This window comes from Saccostrea echinata, unplaced genomic scaffold (genome assembly GCF_033153115.1).
Source record: "Saccostrea echinata isolate AGI-Se365-2 ecotype Australia unplaced genomic scaffold, CSIRO_AGI_Sech_v1 ptg000084l, whole genome shotgun sequence".
NCBI classification, from domain to species: Eukaryota; Metazoa; Mollusca; class Bivalvia; order Ostreida; family Ostreidae; genus Saccostrea; species Saccostrea echinata.
Window position 1 is genome coordinate 1,064,843 of NW_026889833.1, and position 19,614 is coordinate 1,084,456.

Consider the following 19,614-nt stretch of genomic DNA (forward strand, 5'->3'; position numbering starts at 1 on the left):
GCAACCACAACACCACAGGCTGCAGTGACAACAGCAGAATCTGAAACCATAACAACACAGGCTGTAGTAACAACAGCAGAATCTGCAACCACAACAACACAGGCTGCAGTAACAACAGCAGAATCTGCAACCACAACATCACAGGCTGCAGTTACAACAATAGAATCTGCATCCACAACAACACAGGCTGCAGTAACAACAGCAGAATCTGCAACCACAACACAGGCTGCAGTAACAACAGCAGAATCTGCAACCATAACAACACAGGCTGCAGCAACAACAGCAGAATCTGCAACAACACAGGCTTCAACAACAACAGCAGAATCTGCAACATTACAGGCTGCAACAACACAGGCTGCAGCAACAACAGCAGAATCTGCATACCCAACAACACAGGCTGCAGTAACAACAGCAGAATATGCATCCACAACAACACAGGCTGCAGCAACAACAATGGAATCTGCATCCACAACAACACAGGCTGCAGTTACTACAGCAGAATCTGCAACAACACAGGCTGCAACAACAACAGCAGAATCTGCAACAATACAGGCTGCAACAACACAGGCTGCAGCAACAACAGCAGAATCTGCATCCCCAACAACACAGGCTGCAGTAACAACAGCAGAATCTGCAACCACAGCAACACAGGCTGCAGCAACAACAATGGAATCTGCATCCACAACAACACAGGCTGCAGTAACAACAGCAGAATCTGCAACAATACAGGCTGCAACAACACAGGCTGCAGCAACAACAGCAGAATCTGCATACCCAACAACACACGCTTCAGTAACAACAGCAGAATCTGCAACCACAACAACACAGGCTGCAGCAACAACAATGGAATCTGCATCCACAACAACACAGGCTGCAGTTACTACAGCAGAATCTGCAACCATAACAACACAGACTGCAGTAACAACAACAGAGTCTGCATCCACAACAACACAGGCTGCAGTAACACCAGCAGAATCTGCAACCACAACAACACAGGCTGCAGTAACAACAGCAGAATCTGCATCCACAACAACACAGACTGCAGTAACAACAATAGAATCTGCATCCACAACAACACAGACTGCAGTAACAACAGCAGAATCTGCAATCACAACATCACAGGCTGCAGTTACAACAATAGAATCTGCATCCACAACAACACAGGCTGCAGTAACAACAGCAGAATCTGCAACCACAACAACACAGGCTGCAGTAACAACAGCAGAATCTGCAACCATAACAACACAGGCTGCAGTAACAACTTCAGAAACTGCAGCAACAACACAGGATGATACAATAGCAACAACACAAGCAGCAACAACAACAACACAAGCTCTTACAACAACAACATTACCTACCACAACTACAGAAGATGTCTGTGCTAATATCAGTTGTCAAAATGGCGGAGTGTGTGTCCGGGAGAGTAGTGGGGGTGCTTGTCAGTGTAATGGGAACTATACTGGAAATAGATGTCAGTATGGTAAGAATTTTTTTTTTCAGCTTTATCAAATGTTTCTATTGATGATATAATGCTCCAAACTATTAACTGGTTAATCTAAGTGTTTAATAAAATTTTAATAAACTAAAAAAGGAATAATATTATATACATGTGATATTTTATTAAATAATAAAATAATCACCATATTTTATATTCAGTACATGTTGTACATAATTATTAATATTTAATGAAATATACAGCCATACCAAGCTACACCTCATGGTCTTCTTGGGGTGCCTGTGATTCGGATTGTGGGGATGGGCTCCAAACAAGGACACGTAACTGTACTGATGTCACAGGAGCAGAGAGAGGCGGGGATTGTGGGAATGAACTGAAACAGGAGAAGGCGTGCACTGGTTTAGCACCGTGTGTTGGTTAGTTAGTATGTTTTTATGTATAAACCTGAAGTATCAATTAGCTTGGTCTAAATTTTTATATTTGTTGCAAATGAATTATACAAATTTAAAAAAAAAAAAACACTACAGTGTTAATTGCTTTGGGCTTTTGTTTTTTGTTTTTTCTTTTTTGTTTCTTTTTTTTTGGGGGGGGGGGGTATGTTTTTTTTTTGGGGGGGGTATGTTTTGTTTTTTGGATGTGTGTGTCTGTGTGTGTGTGTTTTTATTTGTTTGTTTATTTTTTGGTTTGTTTTGTTTTTAGGGGATTTTGTTGTTTTTTTTTTTTTTTTGGGGGGGGGGGGGGGAATTCATTGTAGGTATATGTTAAAAATGAAATATGGCAATATACAATAAGATTAATATCTTTAAAGTGCCAACTCGAAGAAATATGTCTGCCTTGGTGTGTTTCTGTTTTATTCATTTTAAATTAGATAGTAAAAATGAATGTTTGAATCAAGTATCTATAATAGCAATTCCAGTTTGTTTTCAATTAATATCTAATTAAGGTCCATGTGTCTGATTTAATTTTTATTTCAGTAAATAAAGCAATATATACCTTCACAGAGGTGAAACTACTGAGTAGAATGCATATTTTGCTTTGAAACTTCAAACTTTTGAAACTTTTTCTTCACTCAAGGCCTCACATGAGGCATAAGAGTATAAACAATAATACAATTTTTAAATATCTTTGCAGGATTAAGCTATATTTTTCAAATTGTCCCGCTTGAAAACCTTGTATGACTGCCCCATATGTTATGCAAAAAATTGTTCAAATCGTCAACTGCGTCGAGTTCAAGATTTAAAAATATATGATCGGGTTTGATGTCCGTATTTACTTTTTAAATGGCGCCAACTGAAAAGTGAAAAATATTAACAGATTAATAGTTTTGCTAACTTGTTTAACAGTGATGATAAATTTACCTTAATTGGCTTGGCAATTTTGTAAGATTGTAATGTCTTTATTTCACTCTTGAATTCCTTCCAATACCTCTAAATTAATATTGTATATATGTTAATCCTTTGTTCATTTGTTACCTTTTCATTGTCGATTTATTTCTTGTTTGTACTTTTATGCCTCATGTGAGGCCATAAAAGTGAAATAAAATGTTTCAAATGAAAGGCAAAGTTATACTAATTTAAATAAATCCTTTAGTAAATGGACGATTATAATTATGATAATACTGATATATACATGTATATCACATTGTCAAAGGAGACCCTAAACATCTTAAAGATGGAAGAAAATCGGCAGAAAAACTAAAGCATTAAAACGAAAAATGGAAGAAAACGGGACTTCTCATGGACAAATTAGCCTTTTATCCTTCATAAACAAAAATTTGCAAATATGTAAAGTTTTATGAAATATGTGGTTACATGTGAGAAACTGCATAATATGTTATACAAAATAGATGAAATTTCATTTATAAAATAGTTATTTAATACTCAAATGTAAAAATAATAATAACATCATGTATTATAAATAAATTCATGACTTTTTTTTTGTATAAATATGTACATGCAGTCATGAAATATTTAAATATGTACATGCAGTCATGAAATATTTGTTTTCATTTCTTACCAGTAACCACCAATCCATGTGACGCAATCCCTGATCCATGCGAAGCTGATGGAGTGACACATACCTGTAGAGTCCAGTCTGGTGGAACATTTAAATGTTCCTGTCTAACTGGCTTTGTCAATGAAGGAGTGTACTGTGTCAGTAAGTATCATAAGGCCAAATAAAAAAATATGTGTGGTTCCGGTTACCCGACCATCCCTTTTTTATACCCCCGAGCCTAAACCTTTTTTTTGACAATTTTCAAATTTCCGGAATTTTCCCCGATTTCCCTCATTGGCTCCGGTATTAGTTTTAGTTTCATCAATGGTGGCCTTCTATGACAACATCGTTTCAACACGCAGTACAAGTGTTTTGTCAGTTACAAATGTCACCACTTGAAAGAAAGCAATAGTATTATCTCACTAATATCACCAATAGTTAATTCAAGAACATTCAATGATATTTTTGACGTTTATTATATTTAAAAAAAAAAAAAAAAAACCCTACCTACCTACCCTAATTTGTTTGGAGGTGTAACCGGAACCACATATATTTTTTTATTTGGCCTAATCAAGGACAAGAGCTAGGGGCCAAAGATCTAGGTTCACTTTATGCATAAAATGGCCCTGTCATTATATCAATTAATTGACTATCACCCTCTGTCCCATTTCATGTATCAAATTAAAGTAGAGACTTAGTGCTTTCATTTCCTATAACAAAATGTGTTTTTGAGAATCCAGGTATTGGAAAACAGGCTTTGAGAAAATGCAATGTTCTTGAATTTTGCAGAAAACGTGTATTTGCATGACTGCCTTCAGCAAAGAATTAAAATATGAGCACAGCCCATGATCCAAAAATTAAAATATGTTTTGTGATCTTCAAAAACAGATCTTTCATTATGTTATTGCATATTTTGGATCAGAGGTTGTGCTCTATATGAAATATTGAAAAAATACCTAAATTTTTGGCTATTTTTAAGGGAATTTACAGGATATTGGGAAAATGATGTATTTTATGAAGTCATAATGCATTGACTAGAGAGAAAATTACGTCGTGATCAATATAGATACACGGACACCAAGGATCCAAGTTATAAATACTACATTTTCAATCAAAACTGAGCAGTTTCAATTTTTCAGAAATTCTTAGGGCCAAAAAAGGCCCTAAGTGGCTCTTGCTCTTTCTACTTCAAAATATGTCCATAGCACCTGGTCCTACCTAAGATATGTTCAGTAGTCTCTACTTTCAATTTGTGTTGTTAAATTGGACTTTCATGCATGTTAGCTGTTCGTCATCTTCACATTTCATATTCAATGTGATTGGGTAGTGCATATATTCATGCATTTTCAAATTCAGATGTTAAATCTTCAGATGTGGTAATACATGTTACTAGTTCAATGTGTGAAATGCTTTAAAATTGTAGGACAGTATTCATATATATTCTATATTATAATTCAGCTTTTTTCCCCATGCATAGCATCCTTAATCCATAAAAAAAATTGTCCTCTTTAACATAAAATTTCCAGTTTTAGTTGTCAAATAATGATGGAAAATCAATGAAAAATTTTCAGAAACAGGATTTGAGACAGTTTTTATTAGTGAATGATGAATTATGTATAGTTGTTAATACTCCAGCATACTAGAGGTTCATGACGAGATACTTTTGACTTAATTAGTGTCGCGTTACCAAAGTTACCTTCTGGTGACAAATTGAAATAATGATCAATGATGCATACTGAATAAAGTGGATTTTATGATTTCTTGCGACTTTTATACCCCATATAAACACATTGTTACCTGAGAATTACTTATTTACAGTTTATTTCACACATTATATGTTCCGACCAAATTTTAGTCGCAAAGAGCTCGTTAGAAAATGGCCTTTGGATGTAAGAGTCCGAGGTATATAAGGAGCATAGGATGTAAGAGTCCGAGGTATATAAGGAGCATAGGGACGTTAACCGAGGCTCTTTCTTGTAGGAGTATAGTTGTTAAGCACTCATAATCTTAATTTCTAATACTATTCACAACTTGTGCACTAGACATCTACCACTAACACATTCTGTTACATTTCAGATGATAATGAATGTAATCATGACAATAATGACTGTAAAGACATTAATACAAAAACATTCAAAGTGGGCGTGTCTGGGTGTAGGGACACTGTTGGGAGCTATGATTGTACATGTTCCAGTGGATTTACTTACAACAGTACAACCAGAATATGTAGTGGTAAGTCCATCTTTATACATGTTCTAGTGAGATTACTCATCAACAATTAACCAGGGTAGTGGTAAGTCCATCTTTATACATGTTCTAGTGGGATAACTCATCAACAATTAACCAGGGTAGTGGTAAGTCCATCTTTATACATGTTCTAGTGGGATTACTCCTCAACAATTAACCAGGGTAGTGGTAAGTCCATCTTTATACATTTTCTAGTGGGATTACTCCTCAACAATTAACCAGGATAGTGGTAAGCTGAAGTCTTTCTTTATGCATGTTCCTTTGGGTTTACTCACAACGGTAGAACAAGAGTATGCAGTCTCTATTTGTATATACAACCAGTAGGTCTTATTACTACAATTGACCAGGGTATGCATTGGTAAGTCTATATCTTTGTTCATGATCCAGCAGTGAGTTTTAACTTGAAATAGTACAACCATGGTATACATCGGTAAGTTTATTTTTGTACATCTTCTAGAGGGTTTACTTACATACTAAGTATGCATGTACAGAAGTTAAAGTGAGAGCTCCTTTGTATAGGACAAAAATTTATATGTTAATAATTTTGGATTAGAAAATTGAAATGTTAAATCATGTTCTTTTCATGCATGATTCCAGTATTATGTTTCATTTATTTTTTAGATGTTAATGAGTGTGACAGCAGTAGTTTAAACAACTGTGACATTGCATCCAGAGCTACCTGTACTAACACACCTGGTAGTTTTACCTGTGCTTGTAAATCTGGATACACAGGTGAAGGAAACACAGGGACATGCAAAGGTAAATTGAAAATTTTTATCCTATCCATGTCATTGAAATCAGTCACCTTGCTGACTGTTTACTCAATGAGCCTCTTTTTCATAGGGAGAGCTGCATCACAAGGCATTCAGATTAAAGCAGTAACTGATAGACAGGGACAATTAAGATACATAATTGTTCAGTTAGTAACAACTACCAAAAAATCTGCCATTTAAAAATGGTTTTTCTTTATACAATCTTGTAAATGTAATATATTTCTAAAAAGGACTGAAATTTTAATTGACACAACAATTTTGGAGTGAACAGAGATGATCTACATGTTATGTTTTACCATCCATAAATTATTTTACCATTTTAGTAGAATAAATGATTTTTATGTCCATATTTTTAACTCACCTGAGCCAAAGGCTCAAATGAGCTTTTCCGATCGAAATTTGTCCATTGTCTGTCATCGTTGTTGTCTTCGGCATTGTTGTTGTCGTAAACTTTTCACAATTTCATCTTCTTCTCCAAAACTACTGGGCCAGTTTCAACCAAACTTGGCACAGAGTATTTGTGAGTGAAGGGGATTCAAGTTTGTTCAAATGAAGGGTGACGCCCTCTTTCAAGGGGAGATAATAAAGAATTACTGAAAAATTAATAGCATCTTTTAAAAATCTTCTTCTCAAGAACCACAGGGCCAGGAAAGACGAAACTCATGTGGAAGCATCCTCAGGTAGTGTAGATTCAAGTGAGTCCAAATCATGACCCCCATGGGTAGGACGGGGCCACAATGGAGGATCAAAGTTTTACATAGAAATATATAGGAAAAATCTTTAAAAATCTTTTTCTCAAGAACAGCAAAGCCATTATGAGTCATATTTATATGGAAGCATCTTCAGATAGTGTAAATTCAAGTTTGTTCAAATCATGACCCCCGGGGTAGGGCGGCGCCACAATGGAGGATCAAAGTTTAACATAGAAATATATAGGAAAAACCTTTAAAAATCTTCTTCTCAAGAACAGAAAAGCCATGATGAGTCATATTTATATGGAAGTATCCTCAGTTAGTGTAAATTCAAGTTTATTCAAATCATGACCCCTGGGGGTAGGGCGAGGCTACAATGGAGGATCAAAGTTTTACATAGAAATATATAGGAAAAACCTTTAAAAATCTTCTTCTCAAGAACAACAAAGCGCTGATTTATCATATTTATGTGGAAGCATCCTCAGATAGTGTAGATTCTGTTTTGTTCAAATCGTGACTCCGGGGGTAGGATGGGGCCACAATGGAGGATCAAAGTCTTAAATAGAAATATATAGGAAAATATCTTCTGAAGAACTGCAAAAGCCATGATTAGTCATTTTGATATGGAAGCATCCTCAGGTAGTGTAGATTCAAGTTTGTTAAAATGATGACCCTAGGATAGGGTCAGGCCACAATGCAGGATCAAAAATTTTACATAAGAACATATAGAAAAAATATTTCTTCTCAAGAACAGAAAAGCTATGTTTAGTCATATTGATATGGAAGCATCTTCAGGTAGTGTAGATTCAAGTTTGTTCAAATCATGACCCCTGGGATAGGGAGGAGCCACAATGGGGGATCAAATTTTTACAAAGGAATGTATGGGAAATTTTTTTTAAAGTCTTCTCAAGTACAACAAAGCCATTTGTTATATTGACAAGCACCCCCCCCCCTTCCCAGTAATCTTTTCAATACTGAACTGATTTGTGCTTTTGCCAAGCCAATGTGCTCAGGTGAGCGATGTGGCCCATGGGCCTCTTGTTAACATGGAGGGGCAAAAAGCATCTTTTGTATCTCTTATTTTATTTCAGGGAATCAGTCAGTTTTATTGACAATACAGAACTCTCTCTGTATTTCATGTTTTATTTCAGGGAATCAGTCAGTTTTATTGAAAATGCATAACTCTCTTTGTATCTCTTGTTTTATTTCAGAGGATTGATGACTGTTGATTCCTAAATATATTCGAGGAATTAATTATTGCGTAATTTCGCGAGAAGCACCTTTTACAAAATAAATTTACTAGCTTTTATTTTTATGGTTCTGATATCCATATAAAATCTCTTGATCGACCGTCCACTTGTGAATTACTGTTTTCACGATTTGACGTCAAAGAGCCATTTCACTATATTAAGTACTCCCTAAAAATAAGGAATCTACAGTAGTCAGTTTTACTGACCATACAAACCTTTCCTGGTATCTCTTGCTTTATTTCAGAGAATAGATTGCTCAGTTTTACTGGCCATACAAACCTGTCATCAGATGCCTATTCTGGGTACTTCTTTCCACAATATGCCATTCCTGTTGGAAATTTCCTGTATCCCTCATTTTATGTAAGTAATCATGTTATGTAAGTAATCACGACAGTTGACCTACACAAAACATATGCACTTGTTAATTTTTTTAACACACCAGGTGATCATGAAATTGGATTGATTATTTATGAAGTTCAACTTTATATTATGATATAAAGTGTACATTTTATTATCTATTTTGGTCTTCAAATACTCTTATAAAAAATCTTGGTTAGGTTCCACGTCAATGAAGACCATGGTTTTAACAGAGAGTATTTTACAATGATTTTTACTGGTCTCACTGTTCAGTGTCCAGATTACTTCTATACTAGTATTGTTTTCTTTTCCTTGGATCATTAGTAGTCATTTGTTCCTTAAATAGTCTTCTTGGTAAAGAATATGCAGTGTATTTTAACAACATTTGGATTCAAAAGAATGGTTTTTGATGTCAAACTTTTACAACTCTAGGAAAGTTATACAGTGTGTGTATGATGTGTTATGCATTGAAATCCATCTCGAGTCTGCTCAATATACAACTGTATGTTATAAGATCAGAAGTCTGTGGAACACTTTTGCATTCTATGTTTAATAATTAGCCATATGATTTAGTTTTAAAACAGTATTGAGGACATTCAGTGAACATCTTACTGAGAGGGAAAAAAATTTGAAAGAATTCTTTTTTTTTTTAAGAATAAAAGGTAAACAAGAAACTATCATATTGTAAATTTAGAATTTACTATGTGGAAGTGAGGAAAATTAACTTTACATTTAAGCCATTTGACCTTGTCAGTCTACATGACCTAGATCAGTACAAAGTTTCAAACTTCAGAAGTTGCAAGTACAATGTGTTCTTTTGTTGAAGGGAATAGGTGGGAAAGAAGTTAATTTTTTTTTTCTACACTGTAGTTCACGAGAGGAGGGTTACTGTTGTTCTCCACTGTCACCAGTGACACAGAGAGTACAGGAACAAGGAGACTGTTCACCAATCCTTCCACGTTCTCCTTGGATTCATCATTCCAAGAAAAGGCAGCATTTGCTCCTTGGTGGTCCAACATGGCCGTGGGATCAGATGTAAGTTGGAAAGGAGGAGGCATTTTCATCATTTTTTTGTTTTTGTTTACTAGGCTAGCTGTTATGTAAACCTCTGGTCAGAAAAATGTGAAAAATGAAATATTTAGAAAAGCAGTGACAATGATATATTTTTTGAACGTTATTTTTATGCCCTACCATGAATATGGCCGGGACATATAGTGCTTGTCATGTCTATCTTCCATCCTTCCGTCCCTCCATCCTTCCGTCTGTCCTTCCGTCACACTTTGCATTAAGCTCTGTTCAAAGCTCAGTTTCAAAGAAACTATCCAAGATATTTTTATCAAACTTCATATGCTGATAGATATTGATGAGAGCTATGCAACTGCATCAACATTTTTTGACTTTGACCTTTCATTTTGACCTTGACCTCACTTTTCTTAAATTAGTGTTTAGCTCAGTTTTAAAGATACCATTCAAGGTAGTGTAATCAATCTTCATATGTTGATACAAACTGATGTAAGCTATTCAACTGCATCAACATTTTTTGACCTTGACTTTTCATTTGACCTTGACCTAACTTTTCTTAAATTAGTGTTTAGCTCAGTTTTAAAGATACCATTCAAGATAGTGTAATCAAACTTAATATGTTGATACATACTGATGTAAGCTATTCAACTGCCGCAACATTTTTTTACCTTGACCATTCCTTTGACCTTGACCGCACTTTTCTTAAATTAGTGTTTAGCTCAGTTTTAATGAAATCATTCCAGATATTTTTATCAAACTTCATATGCTGATACAAACTGATGAGAGCTTTTCAACTGCATCAATATTTTTTTTTTACCTTGACCTTTCCTTTGACCTTACTTTTTTTAAAGTAGTGTTTAGCTCAGTTTAAAGATACCTTCAATACAGTGTTAACAAACTTCATATGTTAATAATACATACTGTTGAGAGCTATTCAACTGCATCAACATTTTTTTACCTTGACCTCCCTTTGACCTCACTTTTCTTAAAGTAGTGTCAAACTTCATATGCTGATACATACTGATGTAAGCTATTCAACTGCATCAATAGTTTTTGACCTTGACCTTTCCTTTGACTTTGACCTCACTTTTCTCAGTTGTGTTTAACTCAGTTTTAAAGAAAACATTCATAATATTTTTATCAAACTTCATATGCTAATACATTCTGATGTAACCTTTTCAACTGCGTCAAATTTTTTTGACCTTGACCTTTCCTTTGACCTTAACTTCATTTATTTTAAATAAGTGTTTAGCTCAGTTTAAATAAACCATTTAAAATATTTTTATCAAACTTAAATATGCTGATATGTATTTGTGAGAAGTATTCAACTGCAACAAAAACATTTGACGTTGAACTTTCCAGTGACCTTGACCTCACTTTTCTTAGATTTGCAGTTTGCTTAATTTTCAAGAAACCAGTTAGGATATATTTATGTAAGTTTATGCACGTATACATAATTTAACGAGAATTTAATTATCATCTATATCCAACTTTTTAGATTTCAATTTCAATTTTAAAGAAACTATTCAAGATATTCTCATCAAATTTCATACACTAATACAGATTTTCATGTTGCACTACTAATATACCCTCGGTGGGGCATTCATGTCCTATGGACATATTTCTAGTTTTTTTTCTTTTTTTTTTTTACAGGACAGTGCCAGTGGTGTTTATTACAAGGAGTACTCCTCTAATGCTACAGCTGAAAACAATTTGATGTTGGCACAAAAAAATGATTTCAATGCAAATTTTGCTGGATTTAGCATGTCTGCTCCAAAGTATATGATTGTGATTACATGGTACAAGATGGAACTGAGCAAAACTCCAGCAAGTCCATCTCAGGTAGCTCATTAGTGTATAAATCTGTTACACAGTTCTTTTTATTGCTTCCTTGATCATTATTCAATTAATTAATTAATTTGGATCTTTGGAAGAAAGGTTAGGAGGTTGGAGAAGAGAAAATCCAGATCAGGGTTTGCAAAGTGCCGTCAAATTTCAAATTGATTATAATAATGTTGATTTTTTTTTATAACTTTCAAATTTGTACTTTTTTCACAGACTGTAACTTTCCAGTTGGTGATGTTATCAGATTATGAGAACACCTATATCAAGGTCATATATAATGACAGAGAAATGACGTGGGACGTTCTGAACTCAGTGGGTAACTACCCAGTGAGGATTGGACTCTTGAAGCAGAATGAAACTGTTGAAGAATATCCTCAGTCTTATCTGGATCTGCTCTCTAAATCTGATGACAAAGATAAGATACAGAAGATTGATGAAGTTATTCCTACAGGGCTTGTTGGAGCTGTAGAGTAAGTAGATGAAACCTCCTTGTAGTTTAATTTGCTTCCCTATATTTGTCCAGACACAGTTGTGTTAAAGAGACAACTGTCTTCATTGAATTTGCCCCTTCGAAAATCATCCACATGCAGCGAGGGGGAAAGGGGCATAAATATTTCCCTGTATACAGTATGTGACGTGTTGAAGAAGAATTCATTGCTATTTTTAGATTCCTAAGGAAATCGGTCTCTGAAACAATTAAGTAATTGTTTATGAAATTGTAGATTTAAAAAATATTTAAGCAACTTGTTTATATATCTCCTGAATTTTATGGTCACAAATCAATTTGAAATGGTTGCCAATTTGGCCACCTATGATTTAATTTTAGACATCAATTGGAAATTTTAGGTGCCATGGTTAGTGGATATTAGTTGCCAATTAGAGGCCCTAAGGGCTCAGTTTCGTACTTAATATACCTCTTTAAGAGAGAATCCCATACTCTCCCCCAATGATCCTTATACATCTTAATATACCTCTTCAAGAGAGAATCCCATACTCTCCCCCAATGATCCTTGTACATGTTGTATTATGCATGTCTTATTTAATCTGTGCATGCACAGGTTAATGCCTTGTTGATTTTAACCATTAGACCTCTCACTTCATTTAAGTTTTATTTGCTTTAAAAAACACTCATTGAAAAAATATATCTATTTGAATAGAGACATATGAGGACCTTGTAAAAGGCAAGAAAAATATGATTCATCAAGATAAAATTATTCCATAACATTTTAGTGTTCCTTTCTTAATGATGTAAAATTTTACCTTTTTGCTTATCTAGATGGAGCAGAAAAGGTTTTGCATATTATCGAATCTCCAAGTCCGGAGGATTTACCTCTCATCCAGGTCTACAATGTAGTGCATATATCGAAACTCAGAGAACTCGACAACAGACCCCACAGTACTCAGTTGTGATAGCAGATGTCAGCAAATGTCCCCCTACTTTACTGCAAATGACTGATTACTTTGTGAAATTCACAAGTGCAGGTATTCCAAGCACCATGACATGCTACGCCAAGCGGAAAGCTTTGTCTTCAACAGCCTCAGATCAACGAAGTCAACGATGTTGCTATGACAACAGTAACAAAGGGTTGATAACTGATTCCGCTCTTACCAATGGATTTAATACTTACATGTATGTATGTTAGTACAATCAGACCTGTATTGTAAAATACTAACATGATTGTATGTATGTTAGTACAGTTATACTTGTATTAATACCAACATGTATGTATGTTAGTGCATTTATACCTGCATTAATACGTACATGTATGTATGTTAGTACAGTCATACCTGGATTTAATACTTACATGTATAGTCAATTCTCGAATTATCGCCATTCAATTCATCACCATTCTCACAATAATGCCATGATTTCTCAGGAACGATTTTCTTGCTATATAAAATTCTTTTTATAATGCCAAATTCGCATACCTCCATCCGCCACCCTGTTTTCACAAAAATTTAACATCCATTTCAATGTGTCAATTATCTTGATATACGGGCAAAGATGCATGTGGTCAGTGAAGCGGCTAATTGATTGTCGCTATCTAGATGACCATTGTAAAGCCAGACAAGATAATTAAAGAATTAAGTAAACAATATTTTTCTTAGCATGAACTGCTCTTATAATTTTGCTGTATGTTTAATATAAATGATTTAATCATGTTTTTGCCACGAAAGTTTGATATTAGTTCGATGATCCCTACTTCAAACAATGCAACATTTGCCTTAACAATAGTGATACAGTATGAATTGTGAAAGTTTTATCAACAACGATGCCATAAACAAATGTTTTTACTGGAATTCATTTTACATACTATTGGCAATAGATCACAACAATCGAAATCACATACATTTTTTTTAAATATCAGACATGCAGATTTACACTCATGTATTTATTTCATAATTTTGAATTTTGTTTTAAAACGAAACTGTTGTACATAAAAAAAACTATTTGAAGCATTTTCAAATTTTGAAATGTGTTTTTACATAATACTTAGAATAATACTTAGAAAATAAATGCTATACGTTTTATTTCCAAGAATGGTAACTCTATTTCTTGTTTCCCTAAAGATGGGAAATTCAGTTCGTTGCCAAATACCACCATGATTTGTAAATTACGGTACAAAAGGCGGCAGTTTATTGAGAATATACTGTTTAATGTAAATTTTGTTAAAAATTTACAACTATAAACAGAAAAACAGGGAACTGAAGAAATGTTTCTCCAGTATGACATGAGCAAAACAAGTTTAAGGGAAGTTACTGATGTTGATTGCTATTTTAAACAGGTTTGATTGTATATGGAGAAAAGCTTTATTCGTATTATAAGCCTCACTGCTCAAAGAATGAAACATTGAGTGCATGTAAATGTTACTGCACTTAAAATTCAAAGTTTTAAGAAAAAGAATTTCAACTACTGGATAAATTGGAGTCTGGGCTTTGTTTGATAAACCTGACAATGTTTACAAAGATTCCTAATTAAATTTCATGACAGAAATTTTATTGAAGGATTGGTCAGCCGACATCACAAGTGCAAATTGCAGCAGATCAGAATTACGGCACTTGTTGCAATGCAGAAAACAGTTACGCCTCAAAAACAGATCTTTGTGACAAGTTCTTGGAGCTGTTACCTGAGTGTTCTTCGGATAACTTTGTGGCCAGTGGAGCAGGTCCGTACACTTGCAGATTTAAAGCTTACAACAAAATTATGAACATTTACGAGTTCCATGAAATCATTCATGATAATTCAGTGTGTTTCATTGTTTTGTTTGAGTCATCAAAATGTTTTTAATTGTTTGGGTCTTACATGTAGTTTTTCCAGTTTTATAATTCTAAACCTAAGCAAGATTCAAGCTAGGTTCAATATTGTCCAAATAAAGTTGAAGTTTAAAAAAAATTCTCACATAATAAGAAATGAATGATTGAAATTCCCTCTGTTCCCCCCCCCCCCCCCTTGGTACTTTTCTGTAGCTGTGTTTTACTATATATTGACCATTTTTAATTTAAAAGCATTAAAAGACACCTTTTGATTATACAGGCGGAGCGTTAGGAGATCCCCATTTAACAACACTCGACGGTTTATCCTTCACATTCAATGGACATGGAGAATTTATTCTACTCCAAGCATCTGATGTAGAAGTTCAAGGACGATTTTCACCTCAGAGAAATGCTGCTGGTGTGAAGAGTGCCACCTACATTAGTGGTGTAGCAGGACAACAGTCCAGTCCGAGTAGTGATAAAATAGAATTCAGATTAAATTCTGGAAAAACTGACACAGGTATGTTTCTGTAAAGCACAAAAAGAAAACTTTTGTTTTAAATGGCCTGTTTCTCATGATAAAGTTTCTGGAGAAGATTATTTGCAGCTTATTAAGCCCTGTGTGAAAATGAATTTATGAATATGGCTAGGGCAAATACTGTTTGTCATGTCCATTTTCCATCCATTTGTCTGCCACACTTTGCGTTAAGCTGTTTCAAAAGAAACTATATTCAAGATATTTTTATCAAACTTCATGTTGATACATATAAGTGAGAGCTATTCAACTGCATCAAAATTTTTTTGACCCTGACCTTTCCTATGACCTTGACCTTGCTATTTTATTTTGCACTTAGCTCATTTAAAGAAACTATTCAGTATATTTTTATCCAAACACAGTACGGATACCCACTGGTGAGAACTATTGAACTGTGTGAAATTTTTTGACCTTGACCTATACTATGAGCTTGAGCTTACTATCTCATTTTACATTTGGCTCAATTTCAAAGAAACTGTTCAAGAATTTTTTTATCACCACATATACAGGTACATTTTTGTGAGGACTATTCAACTGTATCCAAAATTTATGACTTTGACCTTATACTTTTCTTTATTTTGCATTTAGCTAAGTTTCAAAGAAACATTAATTTAAAGATATTTTTATCTAAACACATGCACTGATGCATATTAATTGGTGAAAAATTATCAACTGTGTCCAATTGTTTTTACCTTCACCTTTCCTATGACCTTTGACTTTACTATTTATTTTGTTTGAAACCCAGTTTTAAACCCGAAGAAACTATTCATGATAAGCTATTTTCATCAAACTCCATACACTAATACAAATTGGTGAGAGCTATTCCACTGGATCATAATTTTCTGACCTTTACCTTCCTTGTGACCTTCACCTCACTATTCCTCATCAGTTACCCTAATCTTTGGCAAAGAAGAAAGGTAATTTCTTTTCATGTTGCTTTGTATGGAGAGCAGTGATAAAATTTTATCCCCTTTTGTGCTTCTTCTTGTCCACAAATTGGAGAAATGAAACAAATAAATATCGAAACCTGGCTCAAAATGACCCAATTCACTAGTATATTAACTATATTAATCAGTTGAGTAGAGAGTTTGCACAAAATTTGGAGTGCCCTTTTCAATGTACATTTACAGTGCAAATCACTAATTTTCCACATTTCATGAATCCAAAATCTCACTGTTATTTTAATAATTAATCTATCAACTATTGCAAATTTTCTCTTTCATAGAAATCTTGAAAAATGGTGTCCTCCAATCTGTGGATTTGTCAACAGGAGCCATAGATTGGAACGAGGTTTCCATAACTAAGTCAGTTAGCAGCCAAAACATATCCACCTGGAAAATGATTTTTAGTGGTGGACTTACAGCAGGTGTACAACTTAATAATCAGATGTTTCAGCTTGTTGTTGAAGCCTCTTCCAGTTATCGCAATAATTTCAAAGGTACTGGAATTTGCTTTTAATAAGTAAATTGGTTAAATTTATCTTATTTATGTCTCTAAAACTATAATATTTTCAATATATCTACTGCTGATCACTAATTGATTACTGTAGATTCCTAAATATATATGCAAGGAATTTATTATTATGTAATTTTATGAGAAGCACCACTTGCCAAATAAAATTACGGTACTCACTTTTAATTTCATTTATATTGCTGAAAAGCATGTAAAAACTCATGATCAATAGTTCACTTGCAAATTTATGTTCTTGTGATTTTTTTTCTTTTTTTTCGGATTTTTTTTTTTTCCAATATTTAGTACTCGCGTAAAGTAAGGAATCTACAGTAGTTATAAATAACAACACTTTGGTGATGCAGTCTTGAATAATATATTGGTTATAAACTGTTTAGACTTGTACAAATTTTTACTTATGCATGAACCATGATTTGGGGACCAGAGTTCAAAGTCCCAAGTAGTGCTGATTGATCAAGTCTCAAGAAACTGGAAAATCAAGATTCTATGGTGAATTTCAAAGCATATGGACCCTCTTGTTTACTTGTTGGATGGGGTTGATTTTCCCAAATTTTGTTGCAGTCCCGATGAAAATTGTTCCTACTTGAATTGAAAATGTATATACATGTATCTTTTTTCTAAATAATGTACTGGTTTATGAAGTTTCAAAATTGTATAAACTTTTGCTTCATACTCATAGCCTGTCACAGGTAAAGATAATTAATCTTGCTAGTAAGTAAAACATATGGAAACAACAGTGTTTGGAAAAAACATAAAGGATGACTGCACTTAAGGACATGCGAAAATTACGACAAAATAAACTTTCAAAACAAGCATTTTTCTTTTCATTGCAAGAATGGCCAACATCCCATCTACAACTTTATGTAATTACGCTTAATAGATGTGTGTATATTTACGAAGTTCAAATCTGTTTTCAAAGGCAGGGGTTATCACAATTTTTTGAATCTCCGTTCGATAATGAGGACACCCTCTTTTTTACTGACTTTATACATAGTCAGCGCATGTTTGTCTATTGTTCTACGTTTAACAGTAGTTGTATATTTGCACAAATAATAATGTGTCAAAAGGAGATTAATAGACAAACATGCGCTCATGGTTAAAAAGAGAAAAAACTGCTTCTTCTTACATTCGCTCTCTGTGTTGTAACCAAGCATTGCGACATGTTGAATATTTCAATTCACCACGTGATTTCTTACCTCAAGTAACTTTGTGAATACTAAATTCCGTCACGTGACTTGTAAGGTAGCATGTTTTGTGCTAACTAGGACATTGTGTTCGAACACGTTAAGTCATCTGGTATTGATATAAAATCTGCTTTAATTACATTGACGTGCTCATATTGCTTTTGAAACCTTTGTCAGAAGTGTATTTGTGCCATACAGAATAAAGAGGGAGATTGGAAAGAGTGATCACGTTCTTTTTTTCAAACATGTCATTGTTATCAAGTCTAACTTTAGACCCATTCTTACAATGTTAGCTCCACCTCTCATGCATATGTAATTTCAATCAAGGGCAGGTAAGTGTAAATTCACTTTATTTGGAAAGCAGTAAGGACAAAAAACATTGAATCATTTTACTGAATCACAGTCTAAAATCATTCTAAGATTTAAATTTGGTTCCAAATTGACAGGATTCTTTCATAAACTTACAAAAGGGGGAATAAGATTTAGATATAAAAGCAACAGAAGCAACCAAAAAAGACCCCAAAACAGGTGTTAAGTGCAGTCATCCTTGTTCTTGACATCCCATAATCTCCTATCATGCGTGCATCCTATTGTACCGTGTAAATCTTATCTGTCGTGAGTGTATCCTATTGTACCATGTGAATCCTATCCTATCATGCGTGTATCCTGTTGTACCATGTGAATATCATCCTATCATGTGTGTATCCTCTTTTATCATGTGAATCCTATCCTATCATGCGTGCATCCTATTGTACCATGGGAATCCTATCCTATCATGTGCATATCCTATTGCACCATGTGAATTCTATCCTATCATGCCTGTATCCTTTTGTACCATGTGAATCCTATCTTATGTGTATCCTGTTGTAACATATGAATCCTATCCTATCATGTGCGTATCCTATTGCGACATGTGAATCTTATCCTGTCATGGGTGTATCCTGTTGTACCTTGTGAATCCTATTCTGTCATGCGTGCATCCTATTGTAATATGTGAATCCTATCCTATCATGCATGTATTCTATTATAACATGTGAATCCTATCCTATCATACATGTATTCTATTATAACATGTGAATCCTATCCTATCATACATGTATCCTATTGTAAAATGTGAATCCTATCCTATCATTCGTGTATCCCATAGTAACATGTTGTATCCCATTGTAACATGTGAACCCTATCCTATCTTGTGTGTATTCTATTGTAACGTGAATCCTATCCTATCATGTGTAATCTATTCTATCCTTTTCGATGTGTATATCCTACCAGTTGTGGATTTATTGTAATGCCATGATTTTATGACACTGAAGGAAACATGTAGTTATTTATTAGGCTCATCGGTAGTACTTCCTGACAGAATGAACTTCAAATTTATGTTAGGATTAATCTACGAGTAGCCCTCCATTCTTTAAAAGTAATGGAGACGAGGCCCATTACTTTTAAGGAATGGAGCGCTACAAGTATATTAACCACTTAAAATCCACTGTTTTAAATGATAATTATTGTTTGTTAATATATGATTTAAAAAA

General features: G+C 34.1%; 1 protein-coding gene across 1 annotated transcript in view; it reads left to right on the forward strand.

Annotated features, from left to right (window-relative positions):
• LOC133176914 (serine-rich adhesin for platelets-like) overlaps positions 1–19,614 on the forward strand; it is a 166,867-nt gene that overhangs the window by 105,117 nt on the left and 42,136 nt on the right. Inside the window, exons 44-54 of the mRNA XM_061311972.1 lie at positions 3,476–3,613; positions 5,528–5,683; positions 6,320–6,457; positions 8,658–8,773; positions 9,641–9,805; positions 11,447–11,635; positions 11,852–12,108; positions 12,915–13,268; positions 14,645–14,805; positions 15,174–15,413; positions 16,654–16,866. Coding sequence (XP_061167956.1) covers positions 3,476–3,613; positions 5,528–5,683; positions 6,320–6,457; positions 8,658–8,773; positions 9,641–9,805; positions 11,447–11,635; positions 11,852–12,108; positions 12,915–13,268; positions 14,645–14,805; positions 15,174–15,413; positions 16,654–16,866 — 2,127 coding nt within the window. The remainder of the gene's footprint in view (positions 1–3,475; positions 3,614–5,527; positions 5,684–6,319; positions 6,458–8,657; positions 8,774–9,640; positions 9,806–11,446; positions 11,636–11,851; positions 12,109–12,914; positions 13,269–14,644; positions 14,806–15,173; positions 15,414–16,653; positions 16,867–19,614) is intronic.